The following is a 26,914-nucleotide window of genomic DNA, read 5'->3' as shown; positions in this document are numbered from 1 at the left end:
TATGTAGAAATGCATCTAAACAAATTGTTTGTAAATATATGGACATTCTATTTGTGAAAAATACATGAGTAATTTCTGCATATGTGGATGCGTGTGCACCATATACACTTCCCAGGCTTCAAAATATTTTCTGCCTCTGATTATATGATTTATGTCAACAAGTTAAGTATATCAGAAATACTGATGTCTGCCAGAGAAGGACCAGGCTGGGAAACTTGGCATCTGTGTGTACATGTAAGCATGCAGAGAAACCCTGAGTGGGGAAATTCTTGCTGGGGTGAATAGCATTGGTGCAACATTATGTTCTTTTTTACCTTTGGAAGCATGATGATTTAAATTCAGGGTTTTTTATATTTGCCCTACCCCTGTGGCCCCAATAGTCTGAATGAAGAAGTAAGCTTTGAAATAAGAAATAAACTTTGACAAGCCTGGCTATAAAGGAAGTGCATGGGTCAAGCTGATTTAGGAACTCCTGAAAGAGAGAGGGAATGTGGTTTCTGACAGCCATACTATCCCAGATTTATCAATTTCTGGCACAGTGAAAGCTGAAATATGTTTAAAATTAACAGAGGGTTTCTTACAGATCTGAAGCCAAGGCTGAGATAAGTAATTAAGCCAAGTTATCATGCAGAGAAATGAATTGTAAGAGATATGCCCTACATATTCTTGAAGTTATTTTAAACGGTTTGTCTTAAGGTAATTAAACTATGTCCTTTGGGTGAATATTAGCTTCTAATTTCCTTTTTCAAGTTAAAGTAAGGCTTAAAGAAGATTAAGTTTTCTTAGTTAGAGGAAATTTGTATTAAGAAACCAGTCTGGAAAAACTACCTAATCTGTGGGAAGTCCTTTTGTATTGAATCAGGAATACTTGGCATCCATAAGCTAACTTTCCTATCCTAAACGGCACCTGATTTTCTGAACATCCAGCAGAAGAATCAAAACTGCATTTGATCCATGCTTGGCTGTACACATCAAAATACCAGTTTCTTATCAAAAGTTCCTTCAGTGATTTCCAGCTCTGGATGCCACTGGCAGATCTTCCGTGTGAAAAGTTTGCAGTCAGTGACTACCTGATTTTATGGCAAAACTATTTTGCTGCCTCTTTAAGGAAAAAATTTGGATATCAACTCACACAACTTGGTACATCAGCAGACTCAGGATGGTCTTTAAGCTCTAACTCTCACAATCCTGTTAAATGTTACTACATATAGTAGGTCGTGTTCTACAATTCTAGTACATCCATGTTTCCTGAATCTTAAGTTGGTATCATTACTTATTGTTAAATATTTGCTTCCTTATGCACATGGCAACTGAATGTTTGTTCTGATATCAACCATACTCAATTTTTATTCAAATGCGTGGAAAGAGACAGAGCAGGCTGGCCTCTTGTCATGCAGTCTAGTATCAAACTAATAATTTGAGCATTTGCTCCTATTCCTCCTTTCCTGTAGATGGAGTGCATGAAAGAGAGGGGGCACATAGAAAAATTACATTTTCTTATTTCTTACTGCATCATAAAGACGAATTTATTCACATTTGTGAATGCTCAGGTATTGCAATGATGGAAGCCATTTAAGCGTCAAAACAGAGAAGAAATACTCAAACCATCAGCAGAAAGTCTCATGCAGTTAATCTTCTGTTCTGGCATTTTTCTCTAGCTTTCCAGAGCCTTATTTCAGCATTTAGGCTCAATGAGACAGGGTTAGATGGAGGACTGATAAATCTGAAGGGCTAATAATCCATTGTGTGACTCAGGGAACACCCCACGTTAGACTCCACTAAAGTGAGAACTGTAGCTTCCCTCTAGTACATCTTCCCCTTTGCAGAATATCCTTTGGAGTGTTCCCGATAGCTCTTTGAAGGACTTTTTTTTCCTAATACAGCTAAAGAATATCTACCAAACAGCACTTTGAAGAACTATATGAAATACACCAGAATTAGGAAACACTGCTGTTGTGTTAACTCAGTGCTTCACCAAAGTGCTATATCCTTGCTTCTTAAATTCACTGATACTTGTGCATCAGGGAACCAATAATATGTCTATTTTGTTCCTTGTAACTGTGGTAAATATTATAGTGTTAGCACAAACATCTCTGCTCAGTGTTGCCTTGTATCACGTAGACATAACCTAAAATTCTTGGCAGACTCTCTTGGGAATGCTCTGCAGTTTGTCTTTGCTATAACTAACCATGTTTCCTTTATCATCTTGCACAACTATCATCCTTCCTACTCCCAGGGTTAGCATTTTCACCTTGCCATTTGATAAAGGACTGCAGCTTGTTTCATCAATGGCCAGTGAACATAACTATCTGATCACTTTGTTGTCACCTTATCACATTCTGCAATTCAGTATTCTGCTTAATGAAATGGGAAAAGAAGCTATACAAGACATGACTATAACACTGCACTCACATTTATCATTGTTATTTTCTGTGAAGGAAGAACTGCTGCCACCCATTCTCAATGGTTAATCTCTTTTTATGCCAACAAGGTGGTCATTCCTGCCAGTCACGGTATAGCAAATGGAGGACTTCACGTGTAAAATGTTGCATCTTGCTATGATCAGTTATTTATATATCTAGGATCTTTCATACACATTACCCCTTAATCCATTTTGTTAAAAATATGTTTGCTAAAATGAGGTTGGTTTAGGGCAAATCTTAACATTTTTTCATTACATCTTCCACTGGATTTTTCCTCCTGCCTTTACCCGAATGCCAAATTGAAGACTCACACTCACATTTTCAATACCAGTATTTCAAAATTCTCTGCGCTGTCTAGCATGCCAGGTTTTGTCTTTTCTTGCATTCTGCCATCCATTGTTTTTGTAATAGTATAGTTTTTGTAATGCTGAGACCGTCTCTCTCTCCTACCACTGCAAGATGCCAATTAGGCAATTTAAAAGTGTACTTTCCACTAGTTTCCTACTGTGTTCTGCCTTCTGTGCTTTTTTAGTCTGCTCTGCTGAAAAGAACAGGCTTCTATATAAATGCAGACTCCTTACTAAAATGGAACTGAGAATGTGGGCAATGCAGTTTTTAGTCAAGTTGTTTATTTAATTTATTAATTTAATTTTAATATATTGGGGAAAAAATCCACTAATCCTCCTTATATCTGGCACCTTATTGCAAGAATTTCAGCATGTGGATTCTACATAATGTAGACTCACATAAATCCAAGGCAGCTCGTTTCTGTTTCTTTTACAAGAATATTATCTCTGCTGTCCTTCAGGCTATGTACATCACCTAGGTCTGCGGTAATTGCCATTAAAGGTTTTGTGGGTACTTTAGCTTTTATCTCTGACCCTGTTCATGGGGTTCAAGACAAACGAGCTCAATTCCAGTACTGCAAACACAAGCTTTTCTTCATTTATGCTATTCACATTCTCTCATATCTCTTGAACTTCAGAAAGAGAGTGAGGAGCTGTGTGAATTCTGAAATTAGTATGGTTTTAAGAACCATTTATTATATCCTTGAACTACAATCAGAAGACCGCCCCTCAACAAAATCACTACATTTAGTAGGGTGAGTGTAATGTGGCATAAGTTAAATATATTTGGATATTCTTTCATGGGTTGGGTTAGGACATGGTAACAGAAACCACATCAGTGTTTCTTGGAAAGCTGTCTACTAAAACCCTTTCCTTAACAACCCATTATATTAGTGACAACTTTCAATAGGATATATTTGATAGCTGCTTGTTAAAGCTGCACAATAATTTGTTACTACTCCATAGAGAATAATTAATATTTAAAAGGTATGGTAAGTCAAAGGTTACAGTTAATCTTTTTATACTGAGCAAAGTTCAAACAAAAGTTCTAATTTCTATGTAAATTGAAGCAATGATCTGTTATAGGAGTTTTTATAGATGTATAAATACTCAATATAGGTTGTTTGGCTTGCTTTTGCGATAGGTTATATATCTCAATGATGTATTAATACTATGGTATTAAACCTCAAGTGTTAGATTTTCACATATCCTGTAATTCACTTCATTCAAATAAACAGGTAGTGGACAGCCAAAGGTACAGTTATGAAATTATGTTAAAATAAAGATTGTGGAGGCTTTGTTTTGGTCTTTCATGGGGTTTTTTTGTTTTGGTTTTTTGGGGTTTTTTTTAATCTTTCTCTAGCAACTCACACTATTGTAGCTTTATTTCTATGTCGAATTTTGAATTTAAGGTATATTTTTGATATATAGAAACAAGAACAAGTCCAGAGAAGAGCAATGAAGCTGGTGAAGGGGCTGGAGAACAGGCCTTATGAGGAACAGCTTAGAGAGCTGGGGGTGTTTAGCCTGGAGAAGAGGAGGCTGAGGGGAGACCTCATTGCTCTCTCTCTACAACTACGTGAAAAGAGGTTGTGGAGAGGAGGGTGCTGGCCTCTTCTCCCAAATGACAGGGGACAGGACAAGAGGGAATGGCCTCAAGCTCCACCAGGGGAGATTTAGTCTGGACATGAGGAAAATATTTTTCACAGAAAGGGTCATTGGGCAGTGGCAGAGGCTGCCCAGGGAGGGGGTTGAGTCACCTTCCCTGGAGGGGTTTAAGGGATGGGTGGATGAGGTGCTGAGGGACATGGTTTAGTGTTTGATAGGAATGGTTGGACTCGATGATTCGGTGGGTCTCTTCCAAGCTGGTTATTCTATGATTCTATGATTATTTGCATTGTTTGACAATATCCCTATCCCTTCTCAGACTTCATTTCCCAAGTCAGGGTAACTGAGTTGCTTTAGTTTTCTGACTTGTACTTTCTGCTTCCTTGATCAATATAGTGGCCATTTTCTTTCCTATTTGTTGGCAACGTATCCCTTGGACATTTCTAATGCTTTTTTTAAATAAACCCACTATCTTATGTAGTGGTTCCCTAAAATTATGTTTTATGTAATAGCCTCTAGGTAGAAATATTGTCAAAAGCTTTTGGAAAGTTAAATAAATTATGTCAATCAGTTCCACTTCATCCTCTTTTTTGTTATGATATTTAAAAAATGCTTTCAGCCTACATAATCACATGGGATTTTGTCCTACTTTTGTTTCCAAAAAATACATGCTAGATGCAAGACTGTCATATTCCCTGATGACTAAAGGAATACTTTCTGTCAGCATCTCCTTAGTTTGTCAGCTTTCATTTATAAATCGTATGGTCTCCTTTGTGCAACATGCTCAAATAATTTAGACAGCTAAACAGAACTTTCTGGTACAGAAATTAAAATAGCAGTGCACCCACTTCTTGCTGCAGGAAACAAATCCATGTCCTTCTTGAGGCAGCGGGATTGGAAGTTGTTTTATGAGCCCCTCCTGAACTCAAACTGACATTTGCTGAACATTATCATAAGTTTGGTATGAGTCAGTCTTCTAGAGATAAATAATTTACTTCATCAAAATTTAGCACTCTTCAGCTTAATGTGACCAAAGGAGGGCTTCTTATCAAGGATTCCAATGCCATTTATGAGGTTTATTAATATAGAGAGCATCACTGGGAACATGGCTTATTTGGGCTCAGAATTCATTTAAATACACAGGAACCATTTCACGGGGAAGTAAAAATTTATTTTTGTATTCCAAGGAAAACAGAAAAGCTAATAATTTTCAAATGTTCTAGTTCTTAGAGTCTGAAATTCCACTCTGGGTAGCTACAGTTATCGCGGATAAAATCATCTGTATTGCTACGATCACAAACACCTACAAATGTCTAATTATTTACTGAATTAAATGCAAATTTTGCATATAAAGCCTCGCAGCTGCTAATGTTTAAGCCTATGGCACACCCTATGCTTGTTCTTGCACCTGAGACATTAGTTCTTATGCTTTATTAACTGGTTAAAGTTGTGGTTGAAATTAATGCAGGACTTTTCCTGTTAGCTTTCAGCTGATAGTATTTTTCCTTAGAAAACTGTGATGATGCATAGGCAAAATACATATTTAAATATGTTAATATTATAATAGCTTTTATGACATCATCTAATGGATAAAGAATAGTCTACAATATTTTATTATCTTTCATTCAATCTCTGCCACAAAAGCCAACAGGAGGATTGGGATTGATCTTGAAATGTTTGGTGTATTTGGCAGCTGGTAGCAATGTGTTTTAATGAAGCAAAATGCAAAATGTCACTGGAAAAAATAGTATTTATAGAAAGAAATGTCTTTTTTTTCTGAGTTTTTTTCTAAAATTTGTTTTAGTTGCCTTATTTGAATTACAGTTGTTTGCATGGACCTTTTCTGTGATACCAGTGTTGCTATGTATTTATTTGGGGTGTCTGTGTGCAATCTGTATGGTGTGTGAGGCTGATGCTAGGAACTGATTTCGTTTTGTTTTAAACAAAAGCCAGTGGCATGGGAGCTCCAGTTTTTAAACTTCATTCAGGAAAAATCTCTCTACACACAAACATATTGGTTAACGCTTTGTAGCTTTAGGGCTCATTCCCTCCGAGAAGTACTGTTGCAGTCAATATTAAAAATTAAAGGCATTGAGGAAAGTATTTACTTGAACATATGTAATCAGAGCTGTTTCGCTGAACTCCAGCTCTGGGTATGGAAGCATTGCAGAACTCCTCTTATGTGTTATTGGAGGAAATATGAGATTTGAATCATAACTGGTCCTTAACTGGTTTATTCCCAAAGAGTCCCTTGGTTTATATGAAAAAGGGTGAGCTCCCAGGAACTTCTGAAGATCAAGACACATCCAAACCCCATGAAAACTCATTCTAGACAAAGATTGAAGAAGAGCTACTAAAGGACAAGCACCATTGCTGTGGAATGAAAAACAAAGACATTTGGGGAAGATTCTAGATCTACCTGTAATGTCACTGAGCTGTATGTAGCAAACTGACAACCACAGCTATTGATTGAGCTTCATGCAACTTGTTTGTACTGCTCTGCCCTTTTTCTAGGTTCCAAAACACTGAATTTTATATTAATGCTATTAATGCTTTGTAATTTGCAGCATGTACATTGCTCTCCAGTAACGTAAGAGGAAAGAAAGGATACTGCTGTTAAAGCTGTACGAGGGTTTGCACAGCATCCAATTACACCTGACTCTCTGTAATCAATAATGTTGTTCCCTTTCCTTTAAGGTTAGGTGCATTAAAGTAAAAATCAAACAATTTATTCTGGATCCAGCAGAGGTGAGAGTAAGATGATCTCTCCCTCAGGCTGAATATTTTTCTGGGTTCTACAGGAACAGAGTAACAAATAAATCATGGAGCATCTCCTAACTCAAACTGTAATTCAGTTTTCCATTCAAGCTGTTCAGCAGTGATCTGTCTTGATGCTTGACACCACTGTTCTAATTCCTTGTAATGCCATTTGCCTCTTCAAAGGCAATTTCCTTTAAAAACTAAATACTTAGTGAAAATTACTCCCACACTGGGATTTAGAAATAAGGTAAAGTAAGCGTTTGTGCTTTCAAGGTAGAAAAGGTCGCCATATATGCATATGCTACATCATCTCTTTGTTTTTAATTAATCTTCAAAAAAAAATTAATTGACTTTGCTGTAGAAGCTGATGGGCAGATTTAATACACGTCAAGGTGCAAGTTTTCAATCATTTCAAAGTGAATGTGCATAGAGAGTTTACGTGTAGAGGTATTGGCTATATTTATAGCTTTTAAAGTTACTTCTAGAAGTTGTTAGGTCAGATAACCCAGAACAAGCATGCACAAATCGTGTCCCTTATGCATATGCTGCTTAATTCAGTTCTGACTCCTGGTGAGAACTGCAGAGGGAAATACAATCTTTATTGTATAGTATCGTATAGTATCATATAGTATAGTATAGTATCATAGTAGTGTAGAGAGAACAGCTGAAATATTTTGCATTGTTTATTACTATGTTAAACTCACTTCAGCTTAAGAAAAAAAAAGATATACACAAATATAGTGACAAACAATGTCTATTGGAAGCTCAGCGCCCCTCTGAGGAAATGGAAAATGTGCTGCAAAAATTACTTAAGAAATAAAATAGCAATATATTTGCTTTCCACATCACAGTCTCCAGCCATCCAGATGATTATTCTTACTGGGAAAATTTAACCAGCCAGTGCTTTTAAGATCAGCTCAGACAGAAAGGTTTTACATCTTAGTGTTATGCAAACCCTATGTGTTCCAAAACCTTTCTGTGGCACCACTCTCTGCCTCCATCAGCTTCCCTACCAAACACGTAATTGCTTTCCTCCTAGTTGATTAATTTTCTACCTACGGTGCCACCAAATTATTGATTTTTCCCTTCACGCCAATCAAATCTAGTTCTCCTTCAACTTGCCCATTTTCTGCTCTACAAGGGCCCATAATTGCATGGTGTCTTTCCCATCACCTCTCACCACCACATCGCCCAGGGTGCTCATTTTTAACAGCTGAAAACTGAAATAAGTCAGGGTGTTGCTCAATGTGATCATGGCATGATGATAGGACTTTTCCCTCTTTCTGCCTATCAAAAGCTATTACTCTGCATAAACATCCAAAGACAGACTATTAATTCTGCTTACTGTTTATTGTTTCTTCAGGTAAGACTGAAGAGACATGTATTTGCTGTCGTTCTATTCCATATTACAAGTATGGATGCTGGCTAAACAGAGTTTTACCACAAAGAGAATTAAAATATCAGAACACACTTGTGTGCCATGGCCTTAACTTCTTGAGTTTAGCATGAAAAAACAGAAAATTACCTTAAGAAAAAATACCAAACAAAACCAAAGCCTTTCTTTTGTAGTAATTGCATTGTTTATGTCCTGCCAAATTAATAGAAAAGGGAGATCATTAGCTATCAAACCACAAATGGCCCAAGATATCAACTTTTATATTAGTGTGGGAATGGGCCAGAAGCTGACATAATTTTTGCATTTCACACCAGCTGTAACAAAATCCCTAAATGCATTCAGGGAGCAGAGCAGGTTTGATTTGTCCATGTACATGCATGCCTGTTCGTATTTTCACATTTTGTGGTATAAGGCAATTTAATTAGCTGGTAGGTTCTGTTATAACTGCGTATTTACTCTTGTGAGTCATTTCAGTTCTCACTGATATTAATGGAAAAAATTATTTGAATTTGATGGTTTAATTTTAATTTTTTTCTTTCCATACTACATTTTGTCCATGCACCTAATGTGTGAAAACATTACATAGCTACTGGCTTCAAATTGCACCTGTTTTGAGTAAATGAGTTTGGGATATACAAAAACTAGAAGCCCCTACAGAGCTGTCTGCTCCACTCAGGGCTGGTGAACATTGACCCTCGTGTTTGTTCACAAGTAGCACTCATAGCAATAGGCACTCGGATGACAAGTGGAACTTTAATGACAGAACTAGGGGACTCAGCAGTGATTTATGAATCCTCTGTGGAATTCCTGTGCTGGCAAATAAGGTGTGAAGAGATTTATTCTAGACAACCCAGAATATTTCCTTAGGATTTGAATAATGGTGATAAAATCTCCAGTTTGGTTTCTTTTCCAAATTTCTGTCCAATACCAATTTCTGGCCTCTGCTAATTGCAGAATTTTCTATAAATCACTGGTGAGCTCTAGTGTAATTCAGCTGGGGTTATTCTTCTGTACATGGTACAGCTCCATATAAAATATTCATCTGAGATTTCAGAGTATTTGATATAAAAGAAAATATCAGATTTAGAGAATGGATTAAAGAGACATCTCTCCCCCCTATCCTCCACCCCCCTCCTTATTCTGTGGGTTTCTTGGAAATTTTTTTGTTTGCAGTATTTATTTTAAGGGAGTATCATTAAAAGTACTTTATAATAGGGAAATACCCCCTGAGCTCCCAGTCTGCACATTCCAGTTTCATTTTTCAATTCCTCTGCTTATTATTTTTCCTATACAAGTCTTCAACTTTTTTTCCTGTCCTCCCTTCTCAGTGTTCATTATCCTACTCTATATATTTTTCCTCATCTATTTCTTTACTAGTTTTCTATGTTGATTTTATTATTTTTTTTTGCTTTTTCTCGTTCCACAGTTCTCTAGAAGTAACTGTACAAGTCAATTGGCTTGTAATTACTATGAGAAGCAAACTAGAGACTGAACAACAATAATAAAGATATTTCTATGTGGATGTCCAAAAATCATAAAGCAACATCTATAACCTCAAGGGTGTCTCGCTTCACCCTTTGGTATTACCAAGGGTAAAATAAAACCAGTTCTTATTTTTTTCCACTCTGAGGAGCAAACTCCTGCCTAAACCAGTTTGAATAAAGATAGGGAGGAGTTTTTGCCACAGTTGTAGCCCCTGCCACCTGAAAATCATTTTAACTTGCTTAATCTTGTGAATCTCTATGTTAGTAGCTAAAGGATTGTCAACTTTTCAACCAAAAAATACCAGCACTTTAAGGACAGTGGAGCAATCTCACTGCTACACTGGATATCTCTTTTAAAAGCATGGGATAACTGTGATACCAGAAGCCACGTACTCCCCTTTGTGGCTTACCACCCTCCTTTTTAATTTAAAAAGAAATCATTCCTCCACTGCATGTGATAATATATATGAACAATTTGTCCACTTCCTAAACAATGATGGTGTTTTGCTTCCACCTATATTGGTTAATGGATTATTAAGCCAGAAAATTTTTAGATTGCAGACTTTCCTGAATTAATTCCTATTTGAATTAGAATGTATTACAATTTTTGTTTTTAGGAATGATGTTTGAAATTTTCAGTTAATGGGGAATCCATTGCCAATTACAGTTAATTAAACAGTAAAGAAGCTGGCATCAGAATAGATTTTGCTGCTTAATTCAACTCTGAATTTGTCTCACTCGCTCTTCATTCTTGCATCTTACAGTTTTGTCTGCTGGACGTAGTAACTTCTTCTAAAATTTCTTTTTCTCATAGAAAGGTACAGGAACATTCATTTAATTCTTTAATGTCAGCCCTAATTCTTCCCTTGTTAGACATGATAGTCAAGTAATTATTCTTGTAGTCCACCTGGGTGTCCCTCCAGATTATCAGCTGCAGTTACTAGCCCTGCAGTGAGCATCCAGGACCTATCACCCCTGCGCCTGACACCACCGTGTTACAGCTTCACTTCCTAATGAGGCCAGACCAAGAAATCTAAAGAGCGCATAGAAATACCATCTTGCTTGCAGCAAGTAGGTCTGGTAATCAGATCACCTGTACCTTTAAATGTACAGTATTGGAGGCCTTTCTTCAAGTGACATAATATATGTTTCAATGACTGGGAAAACACACATCTATGAATTGCAGTTCTTGGAGTCTTTGCCTGCAAAGAGAGCATTCATCATCCAACTCCTGTAATCCTATTTGATTTTGAGATGGATGGGAGTATTGCCATAAAGCAATTAGCCCAGTGTTGTTGTTTTAATTTGGACATGGCTTATTTTCTTTTCATTGACATCCATCATCTAAAATAGAGGAAATATTCATGTACTATTGAATACTATTTAAATACACCTATTTTCTTGGTGGTTTTTAATGCTTTCTCCATTTCTAACTATTTCAAAGTGCACAAACAAACTCCCTGCGAGTCTGCTGTAACCAGATTTCTTCCTCATTTTCCTGTACTCCAATTTGAAAGGCTTTTATCATCTCCTCCTATTTTGGGGCTGTAATTTTGGATACACCACCCGCAAAGACCAGCAGTGTCACTGGGGGGGGATCAGTCTGTAGGAGGCAGTGCCAGGCTGAATGACTTTAACCTCTCCTAAAATTTCAGTTAGCTGCACTTTCCTTGATGCTTGCTCCCTGATAGATGTGAGGAAAGAGCTGTGCTTTTTTTTCTTTAACTCAATATATGGTATTGCGGAGCCTCCATTTGTCATAATTGACCAGTGAGATCTGCAGTGTTCAACAACTCAGCCATTTTTTCTGTGAAGCTCCTTCTGTTGGATGCCTATTTAGAAACACTAATCATTTTCTCTCTGAAAGCAGCAAGTACAACCTGTTTTCCCTAGAACAATTATTTACAACACAGATTATCTAGAAAATATTTTCCATCTTTTTTATATAGAACACCGTGTCAGCATCAAATCCTCCAATTTAACAACCTTCATGTGAAAGTGGGATAAACCTTCCCAGAAAATTAATCATTATGCCAATCATCTTTTATTAAAAAAAAAACCAAAAAACCAAAGAACTCCAGCCCAATATATACAGAGGCACATGACTCCTGATGTGTATTTCTTTACTACGCCAGAGCAAAGCAAAACTATCTGCAACTAAAGTAAAAGGAAGCCTTGGAAACTTCAGAGATATGTTCTTGTTCCCGTTTTAATCCTTGGGATGTGCTTCCCCAAACCAGGTGGGAGCAGAACAACGTGTATTGTAACTACAGTGTGTGGGTGTGGTAAAATCCCATTCTCCCAAATGATGCTGTATTACCTCTTGCTCACATTGAAATCCTATTATTGGACTGACTGAGGAGAGAGAAGGTAGAAAAAGCCTCCTGTACTTTTCTTCCTTATAGGGAGTTAAATATTGGAAGCAGAACCACTCACAGAAGCCTTTATTGGCTCAGAAATTTAGGGTGGTTTCTCAAAGAAATGTGATTTTCTTGTCCTCTGAGGTTCTCCCTCATCTTTTCCTGCCCTGACAAAACAGAGATAGCAAAGGACAAAAAAACTGTTAGTGCCTCATCAAGGGAAATGCTGTTGAGTGAGTTCAGCCCTCAAACCCCATTGACATCACTGGGAAGAGACACTTTGCTGCTTCCTGCATCAGTGGTGAAGATGTATCGATTCAGATAAAACAGTTAACACGTTTTGCGTATTGCAAATGCTTTCAGTAACATGTTTAATAAAATTATATTTCTATAAAGTGTAGACTGTGACTATAATTAAACTGAACCATCCGTAAAGATACCAGTGAATAATTTAGTTGCAAAGAGTTATGTTTTGAAGCAAGTAGGGATTTGTTTTCAGTAGGGAAAGCAACCTATTGATTTAGACATGCTCTGCTAAAAATATGAGTTTTACTGCTGTTTGTTCTTTACGAGTAGGGTTGTTCTAGCACCTTTTATGTTTTATTCAAGCCTCCGATAATTATCAAAGGATTTCATTTTAAAACATTTAGCAATTCAATTAAGTATAGAACTCACACAGTTAGTTGGTTTCTTTCAAAAATAGTTTCTCTGTGAAAGCTACCTTGCCTTCCTGTGGCTCTAATACCCTCACTTTGTGAGGGGAAAACTGAGTCTATGTGCAAGCTTCAAATAATTGGTTTTCTTTGGGCGGCAATGTAGGCTTTCATTACAAAGCCCAGATTTTTCAGAGTACTGAAGCACAGCTGGTGTTCTTTGAATGGGGGAAGTTGACATTTCAAAATTCTTGGAACCTTCAGAGCGTTTTCAGATTGATCATATGTTCTTTCATGGTAAACTGGATTATTCAGAGGAACACTACTAACGAGAAAGTAAGCCTGTCATCCCTCCAAGTGTGGTGTGACCTACACAGTAACCATCAGACATAACCCAATTACCATTTACTGGTTGTGTGTACGCAAACCAACAAACGTAATTTCATATGATGTGTTCCCTAGCATAACCACTGAAACACATACATCTTTTGCTGAGAAGCAGCAGAAAAATACATCCCTACATTTCCTCAGAGACAGACCAGTGCAGAAGAATTTAGAGATCAATGCTCTTTTCTTATCAAGAAGAAAATTCCAAAGCTGATCTTTGTGCACAGATAATAAATTGCCCAACAGCTTAATTCAAGACCCATTCTTCCAGAAGCCTCACTTTTGACTTAAGATGCAATCTTTGTAATAGGGAAAGGAAAATTTCTGCTTTTTAAATAAAAAATAATACTTTGAGTTTTGGTTAACACTGAATGTCAAAAGAACATCTCAAGAATGGTTTCCTCTTTCTGCTCTAATCTGGCCTCTCAAGCTTCCACTTCCTTTTGTTCACTCAGACCAAGTCTGTGGAATCATTCTTTGTCTCTTTGATACTCTCCCCGTTTTTGAAGTATTTCTGACATCTGTCACTCTAAATAATTATTCTTGGCCCAATATTTCCCTGTGAGTTTACTTTGAGGTGCTGACAGAAAATTCCATAAGAAAGCAAATTTCATTACCAGTGAAAGAACAGCTTAAGTAATATAGATAAGCCTTATGGTGACTTATGTATTAATTGAAAGAGTGACACTGATTTTGCAACAATAAGTATTAGACAAGTAATTCATTATCTCTCTAAAATTAACTCATTAAGTATCATACTATATTCTGAGATAGATATTTGAAAAACATCTGTATAAATGTTAGCTTCTGCAGTAAAGTTCCTGGTAGGTTTTGAATTCCTCTCTCCAAGGCTTTTCCCTGCCTGTACTTTTTACCATGAGACCTTCAGATATTGGCATGACATCTGAAAAGGTGCCCAACGGCCTTGGACTTGGGAGAAATAGCTCACTGAAATTCATGAACTTACAATTGCTAGTGTAACGCCTTTCAACCTGGGGTTCATTCTGCATCCTAAAACATGTTACACTGGAGATACAGAATGACTGAAAACAGTGACTCTTGTGCAGGGAGGCATGCACTGAATGACAGCCGTTTGATGTTACCGTTGTTTGCTTGCTTCTGTAAACTGAGGTTACAGTGTTCCCTTTTTCCATAGGAATGTACCTGGTCTCTGTTGAAGAGCTAAGAAAAAAATCCAGAGCAACAGTAATAAAATGTCCCTTTTTTTTCCCCAAAGAAAGCCCCAAAAGTGATGATCTAAATGAATGACACTTGATAAATATGACAAGAAAAAATACAAACCAGTGTGTCACCAGACCACTAAAAGAGCCTGTAAGGCAGAGCTGAGAAAAACCTTGGGAGAATCAGTATCAGAATTCAGGGAACAGGTAAAATGAATGAAAAAAAAAAAGTTTAAAATGGTAAGAGATTTATTAATTCCTGTTTTAAAGCAGTGTTGCTTGCCTGATTTTATTGATTTATCACTGAGCCATTACATATTCTGCTAGCACAGGAGCAAGGAAAGCTTTCTTTTCTATACAATACTAGATTTTAAAAAATACTTTACTTTTTCTTAAGAACTTTGCTGAACTACTTGAAGAAGTTGTACACGCGCACATCAGAAAAACTGACTTCAGACAATTCAGAAGTTGCTGAAATTTTTCACTTGACAACTAAATAGTTATGCTAATCTCTGAAAAGAAGTTACAACAGTGTAATCACATTTCTGGTCTCTATGCTGCCATTTTTTCCAACCATACAGGGGCTGGAAAGGTAATATGCATTATTAATTTTATTTTCTGCTTTGACATATAATTTGCTGAGAGCAGTTCAATTCTACTGTTGCTTCTGTTCCTTACAAGCTATTAGAAATAGGCAAAATGGTTTGCAAAATTAGTTTGGTTTTCAGTCAATATGAAAATGATTCACATCTTAAGCAATGGACAGCACAATGAAAAATGAAATGCTTCCTATCAAAAAGGCCTGGGGCGAGAAGTGATGTTATATGTTGATGTTCAGCCAAGTAATAAGCAGTGACTGATTGCCAACTTTTTCTTTTCTGAACAGTTTGATGCAGACAGAGATGAAGAAGAAGTGTTCTCTGACATAAGCTCAGCAGTTGACAGTAAATTATTTGCCAACAAGGAGGCTGCAGCAGGTAAAATATGAAAAAATGTAAATGTAAAATATAAAAAACTATGTTTCGTTATACTGCATCTGACATCGGTGGGATGCCTGTTTCATTTCCACAAGTATGGATGTATATACTGGAGCAAAGTCTTGACCAACTTCAAACCGTTGCACAAGCAAGGGCAAAAAAATCTCTTTAAATCTGGAAACTTCATATTGCCCACCTAACATCTTGTTTATCTACAAGCTCACCTTAAAATACTATGAGTAGTCTACTAAAAAACTGTATCATTAATACAAAAACTTTATAAGTTGATCGATACCAGTTGTCAGCTCTTTCAGTTCCAGGTGATGCCTCGGCGTTCACCAGAAAACCAGCCCTATGAGACTGAAGGTCATACTTCCTCCCTGATGATTGGCACTAATTCTGAAACCATGGGTTACTATGTCAGGCATTTGAGGGTTTTATTTCTTTATATATTTATCATTTGTGCTTTCTGAGGCTTGAACGTCTTCAAAGAAAAAGACTTTGAGGGACAAAGGACTGCAAGAGTATTGAAGCTAAAAATCAAAGCACAAACCCCATAGCATCTGTCAAAAATATTTTTCCTGGACGGGAACAAGCAAAGTGTTCCTTGGTAACTTCACAAGTTTTTCCTTTTTATAGATGGCATTCCTGGCTGCCTGCCAAGTGGGCCACAGAGGTCGTATAGGTAGATGGGGTCATAAATGTCACATGAAACAGAACACAAAAAGAAAAACAAAATTCTAGGTGAAACATCTTCCTGTAAAATTTACTAGCTTTGTTAAATCAAATGTTAAGCATGTGTAGCAGTGGAAATCGTGTGTCCAAACTCCCCTGTGTTTAAGGGAAAACTCACCTGCTATAAACTGGCACACAGGGCAGCTTCAGATATTTGTAATTGTGAACAAATGTCTGGTGACTGCCAAGGAAGGAGGAGTTGATGAACTACAGTAAAGTCTAGCGGTAGCAATACATCCATTATCTCTTTTTGACAACAGGGGGATTACTTTTCTCTGCTAGCAAGACATTTGCGAAGTGCAGTGATTGAAGCAGAAAGATTAGGTCATATTTTGAAGACAGGAAAGGGGGGGTCCAAGCTAGCTAGCCTACAAAACCCACCCGTAAGGTTATTTTTGATAATGTTCAAAATGAGATAAAGATGAATTATCAAGGCTGGGGGACAGGGTATGGGTGAGGAGCTAAGAATGATAAGAAGTGCATTAGCTAAAAAAGCAGGTTTCTAGGGGTCAGCTTTGACATAAGATGCATACAAGAATAAAGATGACTAGCTTTCTGCATTACGAGACTCGCGTATTTCTTTTTTGCTTAGCGTTATTCCTAGAGGCAAGAGATTGAATCCAAAACTAAAATGACATCCCTACTATATAGCATCATATTGATAATTACCCATGGATTCCCTAATTAAATGGACTATGCACTGAGTAGCAGGATGAAGGAAATGGCATAAAGGCGCTTGCTCTGACAGAGATTGACAGAAGCTAAACATTTTGCAGAAACTGTTTGTGATCCTGGATGAGGTCCAGTCAGTTCCTTTGAAGTCTGGTCTAGTTAATAAATTCCTCACCAAAATTAGAAGCCATGCCACAATCATCTAATTAGTGCCTAACCTGTGCACCAATAATAGTAAAGAGATTTGAAGTAGGATTCCTAGAGACTCTATGAGACCACATATTTAATTTCTAGAGGTTACAATTCCAGCATTGTCTTGATCTCACTTTGTCTTTTAATCCTTTTAGTGACATCACAATATATTTTGGTTCCTAGTGGCTAATGTAAACACAGCATTTATAATTTCATGCTTCTATGTTATACCTGTAAAATCCAGTTGCAATCAACTGTGTAACGATAGGCTGAAAGAAAACAACTGAATATTTTTATAGATTAAAATACAGTTTTCGTGTTGTTGCTTTCTACAACATACAAAGACCGTTGCTAAGAGCAACAACCTGTCATGGAACTCAACAGTGTAAGGTTGCAATAAATTTGTATTAGAAGCAACTTACCAAGAGCAAAATTAAAATGCAATCATTCTAATGCTAATCAGTCCTTCAACAAATTTCTACTACATTCCACATTTATCTTCTAAGCATTTGTCTTGCTGAAGTACTTATTTGCCACGCGTATTAATTGAGTTATTAGACATTGCTTCAGAGCATGTTCCAAACCATAAAAAGATATTTTAGTTTATTGAGCTTAAACATGCTATTAAGAGAAGCAACATGATTCACAGGATATTCTTTGATAACTTTTATAACAGACAGGGTTGAACAGTGCAAGTACTATAGTTGTTAATATACGAGTATGGGCACACTTGAGCCAACGAACCACATGGAATAGAATTACTACCAGGATTGGAAATAAGTAAAGGATTTAAGTAAGAACTGGAAATCCATTAGCTGATTTGCCAAAACACAAATAGTCCAAGGAGCAGACAATTAACTCATATGATGGGGTATGGCTCTCTTGTAATGGGAAATTAAATCGACTGCAGATAAATTTAGACAGATCGATACTACTTTGTTTCATTGCATAAATGAATTTAGTGAACAGAAAAAAAACAATGCTTGACATTTGCATTCATGAAAACTTAAGGATGAACACACTTGGATAAAATGACACACACAGCCTCGTAACACTGAGATGTTTTTTAGGACCAGAGACATTTACAGCCATGACACCCCTGGGTTCTGGGGTGCATTTCTGTGGTAGGAATCACACACCTGCCCATAACAGCCAAACTCTCTCAAGCTTTCCATGACCACCTGTGCAACTCAGCCTAGGAACAACCACCAACACATAACATAACATAAACTTTACAAATAGAGCCTCATGGTGAAGGAAGCAACTGAGCACAACTCTACCCCACACGGAGAGGAGTGTTTCTCCTTGACTGTCAGACCTGACAGGGGTAGCTCCTGCCAGCACACCCTTGTACAACTGCAGCCACCCATCAGTTCAACTCGCCCCTCAGTTCTGTGTCAATGGATGCTGGTGGGTCCCTAGCAAGACAAATTACGAACAATGTCCTCAGCATCAAGATACAAAGACTAGCAAAAAAAAAATCCAAGGGAATGCATTCTGACTGATCTACCATTTCTTTTTTCAGCAGCCTGCTGCACCCTGGAGAACTGATTATTCAGTTAACAGGGATTTAATAAAAACTTCCAACTGATTTATTTTTTAATTGTGCAGTACTACACCTATTAAAATCCTCTCTGTTTTTTCCCTAAAGAAAATACGGGGCACATGAAAATGACCAGATTTCCCTTACCTCAACTTTATGCATGCACTCAAATTGAGGAAGCGTATTTTAAGTCATCAGAGTCCTATTTCAGATCAGGTTCTTGCAAGCTTTTTCTCTGTAGCAGTAGAGCTTTCATGTCTTTTCTTAATGCCTTTTTAAAAAAAAAAAAAAAAAAAACAACCCTGTTGATCTTCCCCATTTGGAACTGCTACAGTTACTCAGAACATTTGCCATAGGTTCATACAAGCATGTAAAGGCTCTGCCTTAACAAAGAGCTGAGATTATCTGGTGGAATGGGGCATCCCTTTGGAAGGAGTTAGGACAATTCAGACTGTAAAACTTTCTTCCTAATGGTAAACAAGTATTAAGTTTTTTTATAGCCTAGTTCTCAGTGTACCAACTTATCGAAGGAAAAACAACAGAACTCAGAAAAGGCAATGAAACTTACTTATAATCAGCTGCTTTGTTGTCAGAGCAGATGTGGAGCCTGCTGACTCGTCGAAAGCAGCAAAGCATGTTTGCTTCCAAATGCTTTAACTAATCCTCCTCTTTTTCTTAAGCCAAAATGTTGTGTTTCTCTGTTGATAGCTGAACACTGCCACAAGTTTCATATAAAATGAGAGTGATAGAAACTTCGGCTGAGAAAACCTGAGCCGAGTTTTGAATTATTCACTTTTTCTCACACTCTCCCCTTGGCGATAGCCTTGTCAGCAGCTTTGACTCCCACCAGGACCACTGACTCCCAGTGCCTTGCAAAGTGGCTATTTGCTATGCTTCTGCTGCCATTAGTTTACGAGCCTGTTGTCCCCCCCTACAGGACATGTTTTAGCAAAATTTAGTCCAAACTTGGCAAAATATGCTCCCTCCAACAACAAACTGAGCTGGACAATAGCTAACTACTCATGCTTTTTCATACTGCACCAAGGATATCACAAGTACTCTTCTATATCCCCTCATTACTTAATCTTGTCCTGGAAGTTGCCATTAGCTTCAATTCATTTCTGGTAGATTTGCAATTTGGGAATGGACGAGAAATCTATAGACTGTTCAGTGATAGATACTTAGAGGGTTTGTTAGTTTTCATTGAACCATGAAAGAGAAGGTACGTATTTTCAATTTTCCTGACCTTCCTTGAATATACCCTAGAAAGAAGCTATACCTCTCCAAGGAAATTGGTGCCCTACTTCAAGAAAAAAAAGCCTTAAAGAAGCTTGACCACATTAAAATGTTATAATCGTTATGGCTTTTATCACTTAAGCTACATTATGCATGAGTATTCATTGACTGCCTGACCTTTACATTTAAGTTTGCAGCACTATATTTCATATTAACATTTCTTGCTAAGAATACATGCTGCTTTTGCTAGTTAAGCGACAGTTAATCACACACTTGCACACAAGTGCCTTTAGAAGTGATTGGTGTGTCAGGGTAGGCCAGTGCTGGTGCCAACTGAGGCTTAGTTGAATTATACTGTCAACAAAGACACAATGTTAAGAATGAGATGTCAGCTGCATAAAATAAACAAAAATAAAAAGAGATTCTCTCAGAAGTTGCAAATCTATTTGGTTGCATATATATATATATATATATTTACAGACAGGTATTTTCAAGACCATAAGGTATATACACCAAAGAACATGCTGCACATACCCACGTGACATTCCCTTTCTGGTTTGGGGGTTTGTTTTTTATATCATAGTCTGCTGAACTATACGCAAACACTGGGGTAGGGGGGGAACACAGACAGCAAACAAAAACACCAGCAGATGGTAGACCCAAGTCTTTTCCTAGTATCTCTTAGGTAGTCCAAAGAATTGCATCAAAATTAATTTGGCAGCAATTGTAATATGGATTGCAAATTAAGGCACCCTGGAATCATCATCTCTACAAAGCTGTTATGGTTTTAGTCATCATGACATCCAGTTCCTCTCCCCTGGTCTCTCTCTCTTAGTGATGTTTCGTTCACCACCTACGTAGATGATTACTATGTAAACTTTGAAAGCAAACAAAACCAGATAATACGTAAATGCACCTGGCACAAATCAGATTGAAATCTGTTACTGACAGTACCTGTTACAGAGAGCCACCCATACAAACATCTCCAATGGTGAGAAAACAACTCCAGGTCATCAATAATCTTAAAATGATGTATCCTTAATGCCAGTGCTTGCAGAGATATCCGTAAGCCAAGAGGGTTCCTCTTCCTTGTCAGTGATCTTGTCTGACTGGGGGCACAAAACAAAGTACAACTGAAAGGAGGTTCTAGAGAGGAGGGTGCTGGCCTCTTCTCCCAAGTGACAGGGGACAGGACGAGAGGGAATGGCCTCAAGCTCCACCAGGGGAGGTTTAGGCTGGACATTAGGAAAAAATTCTTCACAGAAAGGGTCATTGGGCACTGGCAGAGGCTGCCCAGGGAGGGGGTTGTGTCACCTTCCCTGGAGGTGTTTAAGTACGGGTGGATGAGGTGCTAAGGGGCATGGTTTAGTGTTTGATAGGAATGGTTGGACTCGATGACCTGGTGGGTCTCTTCCAAGCTGGTTATTCTATGATTCTATGATACTTGCCCTGGTGTTACCTGTCGGTCTCCATACAAGGAGTGATTGGAATCACTCGTGGCAACTGGCTGGTTACAATTTTTAGATCTGTGTGTCATTACAGTATTTTTGCTATTCTCATTTTAATAATGCTGCAAAAAAGACCCCTGTAGTCACATGCCTATTGATATTTTAATGTGTGTTGAATACGTGCAAGATTTGGATTTGGCATCTGAAGGGCACAGTAGACTGTTTCTTTCCTTATTGCCCAGGAGTGAGATAATCTGAATGGGGTGATAAGGCTAGGATAAAAACATGACGCTCACTCTACACGCTTCCTGTGTTTATATATAAAAATGATCAGTGGTTTATCCGCCTGTTCTGGTTTAGCAATGGCTATCCTCCTACACTGAAATATCAAGCCCAGTTTTTATTATCCTGCACCTTCAGCTGTTCAGCGTAAGTTAAACTGGAAAGCTCAGCCAAGTGGAGGCTTGTCAGCAATCAAGTTTTAATCAACCCAAGTGCAAGAGTCTGCATGACTTGCTGATCCTGCCGTGGGAAGACACAAGGAGAAGGGACAGAGACAGATTGTTGCCTTGGAAAGGGGTAGGATAGGAATGGGGATTGCTGTTCCATTCCCCTGGGCTGTTACTCCAGTAATCACCAGTCAGAATTTCCTTTCTCTTTCCTAAATATGGGTTTTAGTCTCTCCTGAGCAAAGATCCTGGTGGCAATTTTACGATTACAAGTCATGGCATGTAGAACACCCCACCCAATAAATTCACAATCTAGCAGAAACAATTCACCATTTAGGGTCACAATTCCTTAAGAATTGTGGTAGCTTTTATGGATGCTTTGAAGGCTTTGTTAATAGAATACCACTCACCTGGTTACTCTAGCACTTCCGAATAGTTCCTTGGACCACAGGTTTTGCATACATACAGACAACTGGAAGTATTATTGTGTTCCATCACATAAAGTAAGAATTTCCAACCCATTTCTGAAGTCTAATTTCCTTTCCTATTTTAGGGCCAAATGAACTTGACTGCAGTCTGGTTATGGATTCCGGAGATACTGTTTATACAGAATTTGACTTTGAAGACCAGGTAATTTTATGTATATGTGGCCTCTCTAAATAGTTTTCTAGTTAATGTATATGCTGTGCTATACAATTTTCCTGAACAAGGCGGTGGAACTTTAACAGTACCTAAGGGTTTTTAAGAGCAATATAACTATATTTGTGATACACAGAGGCTGCTTTCTGGTTATGAGAAAAGAGTGAATATTATTGTGGTTTTAAGAGCCTGTATCTTCCATTACTGTTCCATTTCCACCACAAGTTGTAAAATGCTGGCAAACCGTGGCAAACTGGATTGTTAGAATGCACTGTAAGTCTACTGTACGTTTAAGAAGAGAGAGCACAACACTTTTCAAGAGGGGCATTAAAGTACAAAAAGTGTGAAATGTGACTAACACCAAATCAAACATTCTTCCTTTGGAAAAGAAAAGCGTTTTTAAGAATAAAATGACAAGTGCTTACAGTGCGTGGAAATCAGCCTTTCTGCTGATCCCATTCTATCCACATATAAAAACGAAATTTTGATAGCATTTTCCTTGTACGGAGGAAGAAAGAAGGCTAAAGGGAGGCGAATGATTTAATATATCTTTCCTCTCTAATCTTCACCTCAGTGCTTAGTAAGGCCACAACTGTGTCCAGTTCTAGGCTCACCAGTACAATACACAGAGCTGCTTAAGAGGGTCCAGCAAAGGGCCATTAAGATAATTAAGGGATCTCTCCTATAAGAAGAGGCTGAGAAAGCTGGGAGCGATGAATCTGGAAAAAAGAAGGCACAGGGGGATCTCAGTGTGTGCAGAAGTCTGAAGGGGTGGTACAAAGAAGATGAGGCCAGGCTCTTTTCAGAGGCTGCCAGTGACAGGATAAGAGATAACGGGCACGAATTGAAACTCAAAAGATTCCTTTGGCTTGGACATAGCGCTTAGTATAATTGTTATTATTCTTGTTACTGTGCTGTGGATAGGTATTGAAAGAATGACTTAAAATTATAAAAAATATCTTTAAAACCACTTGCATGCCACACACGCTACCATACTTATGGGTGGTGGCTTTGTAGGTTTTTCTTCATAAATCCTTCTTAAAACTTTCTTTACCCGAGGAAACTCTTAAGTTTCTCATCATCTTTGTTTGAATTGTACTCATTTATTGCAGGGCTTAGGCCTTTATACCCTATAAAGCAGAAAGCATATTTAAATTATGTTTGCATTACGTTGATGTTAAATTTTGATTAATGATGTTCCAAATGCATTCTTGTGGCAGAGCATAAACACTAAAGAAATTATACTCTTGATTCATGTTTGAAACGCTGTTCAAGTGACAAGCACGGGTTTTATAGTTACATAATAAAATGAACAGAAAAAAAAGATGAAAATTATCCTAATCTATAGTTTTAAACTGTATGGTTCACTGATTAACTATAGCACAGTCCATAAAGGCACTGACTGTAGTTTTGAATTTAGTTGGACGTGGTTCTAACATGAGGCTAAACCAAAAGACTACGATGGGACCTTAATGCCTTTCTCAATAGCGAATATTCTTTCTGCCAGATGTGGCAGTTCTGTTCTCATTATTCACCAGACCAGCACATTCCCGTTTTGGCAAGAGTGCAATACTGTTATTAAATAGAGAAGGAGAAATGAAGTATAAAAAGAGTGCTAAAAACCCTTCAGTCTAAGAGAGATACATAAACATGGAGTGGCTGACAATGACTCTCTTCAACTGCAAGCTGATATCTCTGATACTTAATTGTGACATTTTATAAAATATAAATATTTCTATTACTAATAAGCATTTTTATACCCAGTTCATCTGAGATGCATTGTAAAAATATTTTATAAAATATAAAGGAGAAAGCAATTGCAACAAAATGCCCTCACTACGTAAATTTTGAAATGGTGCAAGCGTTACATACAGAAGCAAAACAAGGAGTGGAGATTAACATAAAGCCATGACACCATGTAGCTATCCAGTCTGAAAACAAAATCAGAAATAACTCTCAGCTAGAAAAGATCAATAACTGAATTCAGAAGTGAGGAACTGCTCACATTTAAAACTTGAGCTCATTTTGACTATGGTAGTGGTTTAATATTCCAGTTATTTACCACATGCTGTTTATGAATTACACAAAGCACCAACAACCTTTACTCAGAGAATCTCAAGTGGAAAAAGGAATGCGTGTCTGGATACAAATGTGTCATGCAGTGATGTTACTGCATAGGAAATCTGTCATGAGAACGTGGGGGATAAGGATGCTGGTTTCTAAGCAACCTTACACAGCTGAGCTGCTAAAAATGGCTGGAGTTTTACAGATCTTGGTAGTCACTGAACAAGAGGAGCTGGGGGCAAGAAAAGTGTTCTGAAGACAAAGCCATCGCTGGGGATGAGTAGCACTCGGCACAGCTAAAACAGACGTACGCAGATACCTTTGCACTTTCTCATTCTTGGAACAAGCTGGGAAAATCCCCAGTGTAAACTAAGCCAGCAAAGAAGTCAGAGTTCTTCAGATGCCTGCTACTTGTTCCAGAATAATTGACAGGCAGAAGCAAGGAGAATGAGTGGTGTGGCTCCAACTACCCATGTAGTCATCAGCTCACCTAGGAATGCTCCAAAATACACCAAAGCACTTCGAGAAACTCCCAGTACCCATTGTTGAAATAGTACAAAGCAACACTAATGCAGGCTAAGATCTGGCTTTTGTGGAGGAAATACATAGGGGAGACAATAAAAAATAATTCAGAAAAAGCTTGCGCTTTGTATTGTACATTTTATAAATGAACGTTCAATTAAATTAGTGTAACAAAATTAAAAGCAAACGGATTGTTTTCTACTGGCTGTGCACGAATGCTTCAAGAACTAGAACACTTGCAATCATGAAGTACCTATAGTGTTGAAAGGCAGGAAGGAAATACCCACTTTTTAGCAAACAAATGATTTTTTTTTTTCTCCAAATCACTATTTTTCTCTTCTTTCTTGGATCTGTAGCTGTCAGATCCTAATATCAGATCCTAGGAGAATCTAAGTTTTTAGAATGACTGCCTAAAAGATCTTGCTTCCTCCCCCCAAAAAATACAAGCAGATAGTACCTCTCACTGAGAGTGCCTTGTGGAAGAACCAAAGTTACACATGGTAGCAATCTTCATAGCCATTTTTGGAGTAATGATTACAGTACTCATTACTTAGTATATTACACTACTTTGAAAAATGATAAACAAGGGTAAATTTGAGAAGTTTCAGATATTTTTTACCCAGATTAAGACAGCAGGAATATGTTTTAGACCACTCCTTTTTAGGTGCAGAAGTATAGTTTCTCTGTGCTTTATAGAATATTTTCAATTTGTAGAACTCACTGTTATGATAAGCATCTTGTTTAATAAGGGTTGTCCTTTGCTGCTGGAATGCTCTCAAGTGTGATACAGGTTTTCACTGCTCATTTTGTTCATTTATACTTGCCATTCAATTTCTCAACTTTGCCAGAGAGTGTCAATATATAATACCTCTTGTTTCCAGAGATCAGACAAGTTTCATCATTAGGAATTGGATTTTTAATTAGAAACCTACCATTTAGCTTATCTCAAGTGTATTCAGGCCAAAAAGGAGTATTGAAATATTGGCAACAGTGAATCCTGTCAAAGGGTTCCAGTAAAATAGAGCATTCAATTATCTTCCTGTAAAAATAAGGCTTTCAAGACAACCTTAACTAGTCTGAGGAATATTTAGACTAATTAGAGAAAGAGTTAAAACATGCAGTCAGGCAACTCCAGAATAAACAACTGAAAAAGTGCTTATAGAATCAAACACACTAAAATTCAGGAAACATGAAAATCGGGTAAACTTAAAGTGAAAACCTTAAAAATATACTTAGCCTCTTCTAATACTTGTGTCTTTCACATCTATAACACAGAAAAGTATTTTTGTGCCTCAAAGGAAGTTACCAGTTCATAATTAAAGTGCTTCCATGCCCTTCCAGTGTCAGGCTACATTCACTTATGCAATTAGGTAAATGCAATGGCACATCCAAAGGAGAGACTCCCCTTTTTTTTTTTTTTTTACCTCTAGGCATGTCAAAGACCTAGGAAGAGTAGATGGAAAAAAAGTCTGAAAGATAAGAAAAGGTTTTTCTGTTCAGCAGCGACAAGCAATCTATTGAATTAAGAAAATCGCATAACCCAATCTTTGCTGCAAGTGCAGAAAGTTTTATAATTAGAAAATGTGACAGCTCACTTGAAAAGCAACAATCAAAACCAAAATGAAGTAGAGGGAAAAAAAGCCCTCAAAGAGACTTACTCTCATTCTAACGAGAGGAAACAAGCTTTTGATTAAAAGTTGTTGCCATGTAGTGGCAATTCTTCTTACAGCTTGCTGTCATTTCCCACCCAGCGCACAGACGGATCCAGCCTTTAGAGGAGCAGGAGGAAAGCTTTCTGTGAACTGATGAAAAACAGATTCTATTGCTACCAGCATTTC

General features: G+C 37.6%; 1 protein-coding gene across 2 annotated transcripts in view; it reads left to right on the top strand.

Annotated features, from left to right (window-relative positions):
* The window catches only part of AK5 (adenylate kinase 5), an 85,205-nt gene that overhangs the window by 26,345 nt on the left and 31,946 nt on the right, over positions 1–26,914 (top strand). For both annotated transcript variants that reach the window (XM_069862891.1, XM_069862890.1), the window contains exons 7-8: positions 15,486–15,576; positions 22,405–22,481. In XM_069862891.1, the coding sequence (XP_069718992.1) occupies positions 15,486–15,576; positions 22,405–22,481 (168 nt within the window). The remainder of the gene's footprint in view (positions 1–15,485; positions 15,577–22,404; positions 22,482–26,914) is intronic.

Source organism: Phaenicophaeus curvirostris, chromosome 8 (assembly GCF_032191515.1).
Source record: "Phaenicophaeus curvirostris isolate KB17595 chromosome 8, BPBGC_Pcur_1.0, whole genome shotgun sequence".
NCBI lineage: Eukaryota > Metazoa > Chordata > Aves > Cuculiformes > Cuculidae > Phaenicophaeus > Phaenicophaeus curvirostris.
This window is presented reverse-complemented; position numbering and strand designations above follow the sequence as displayed.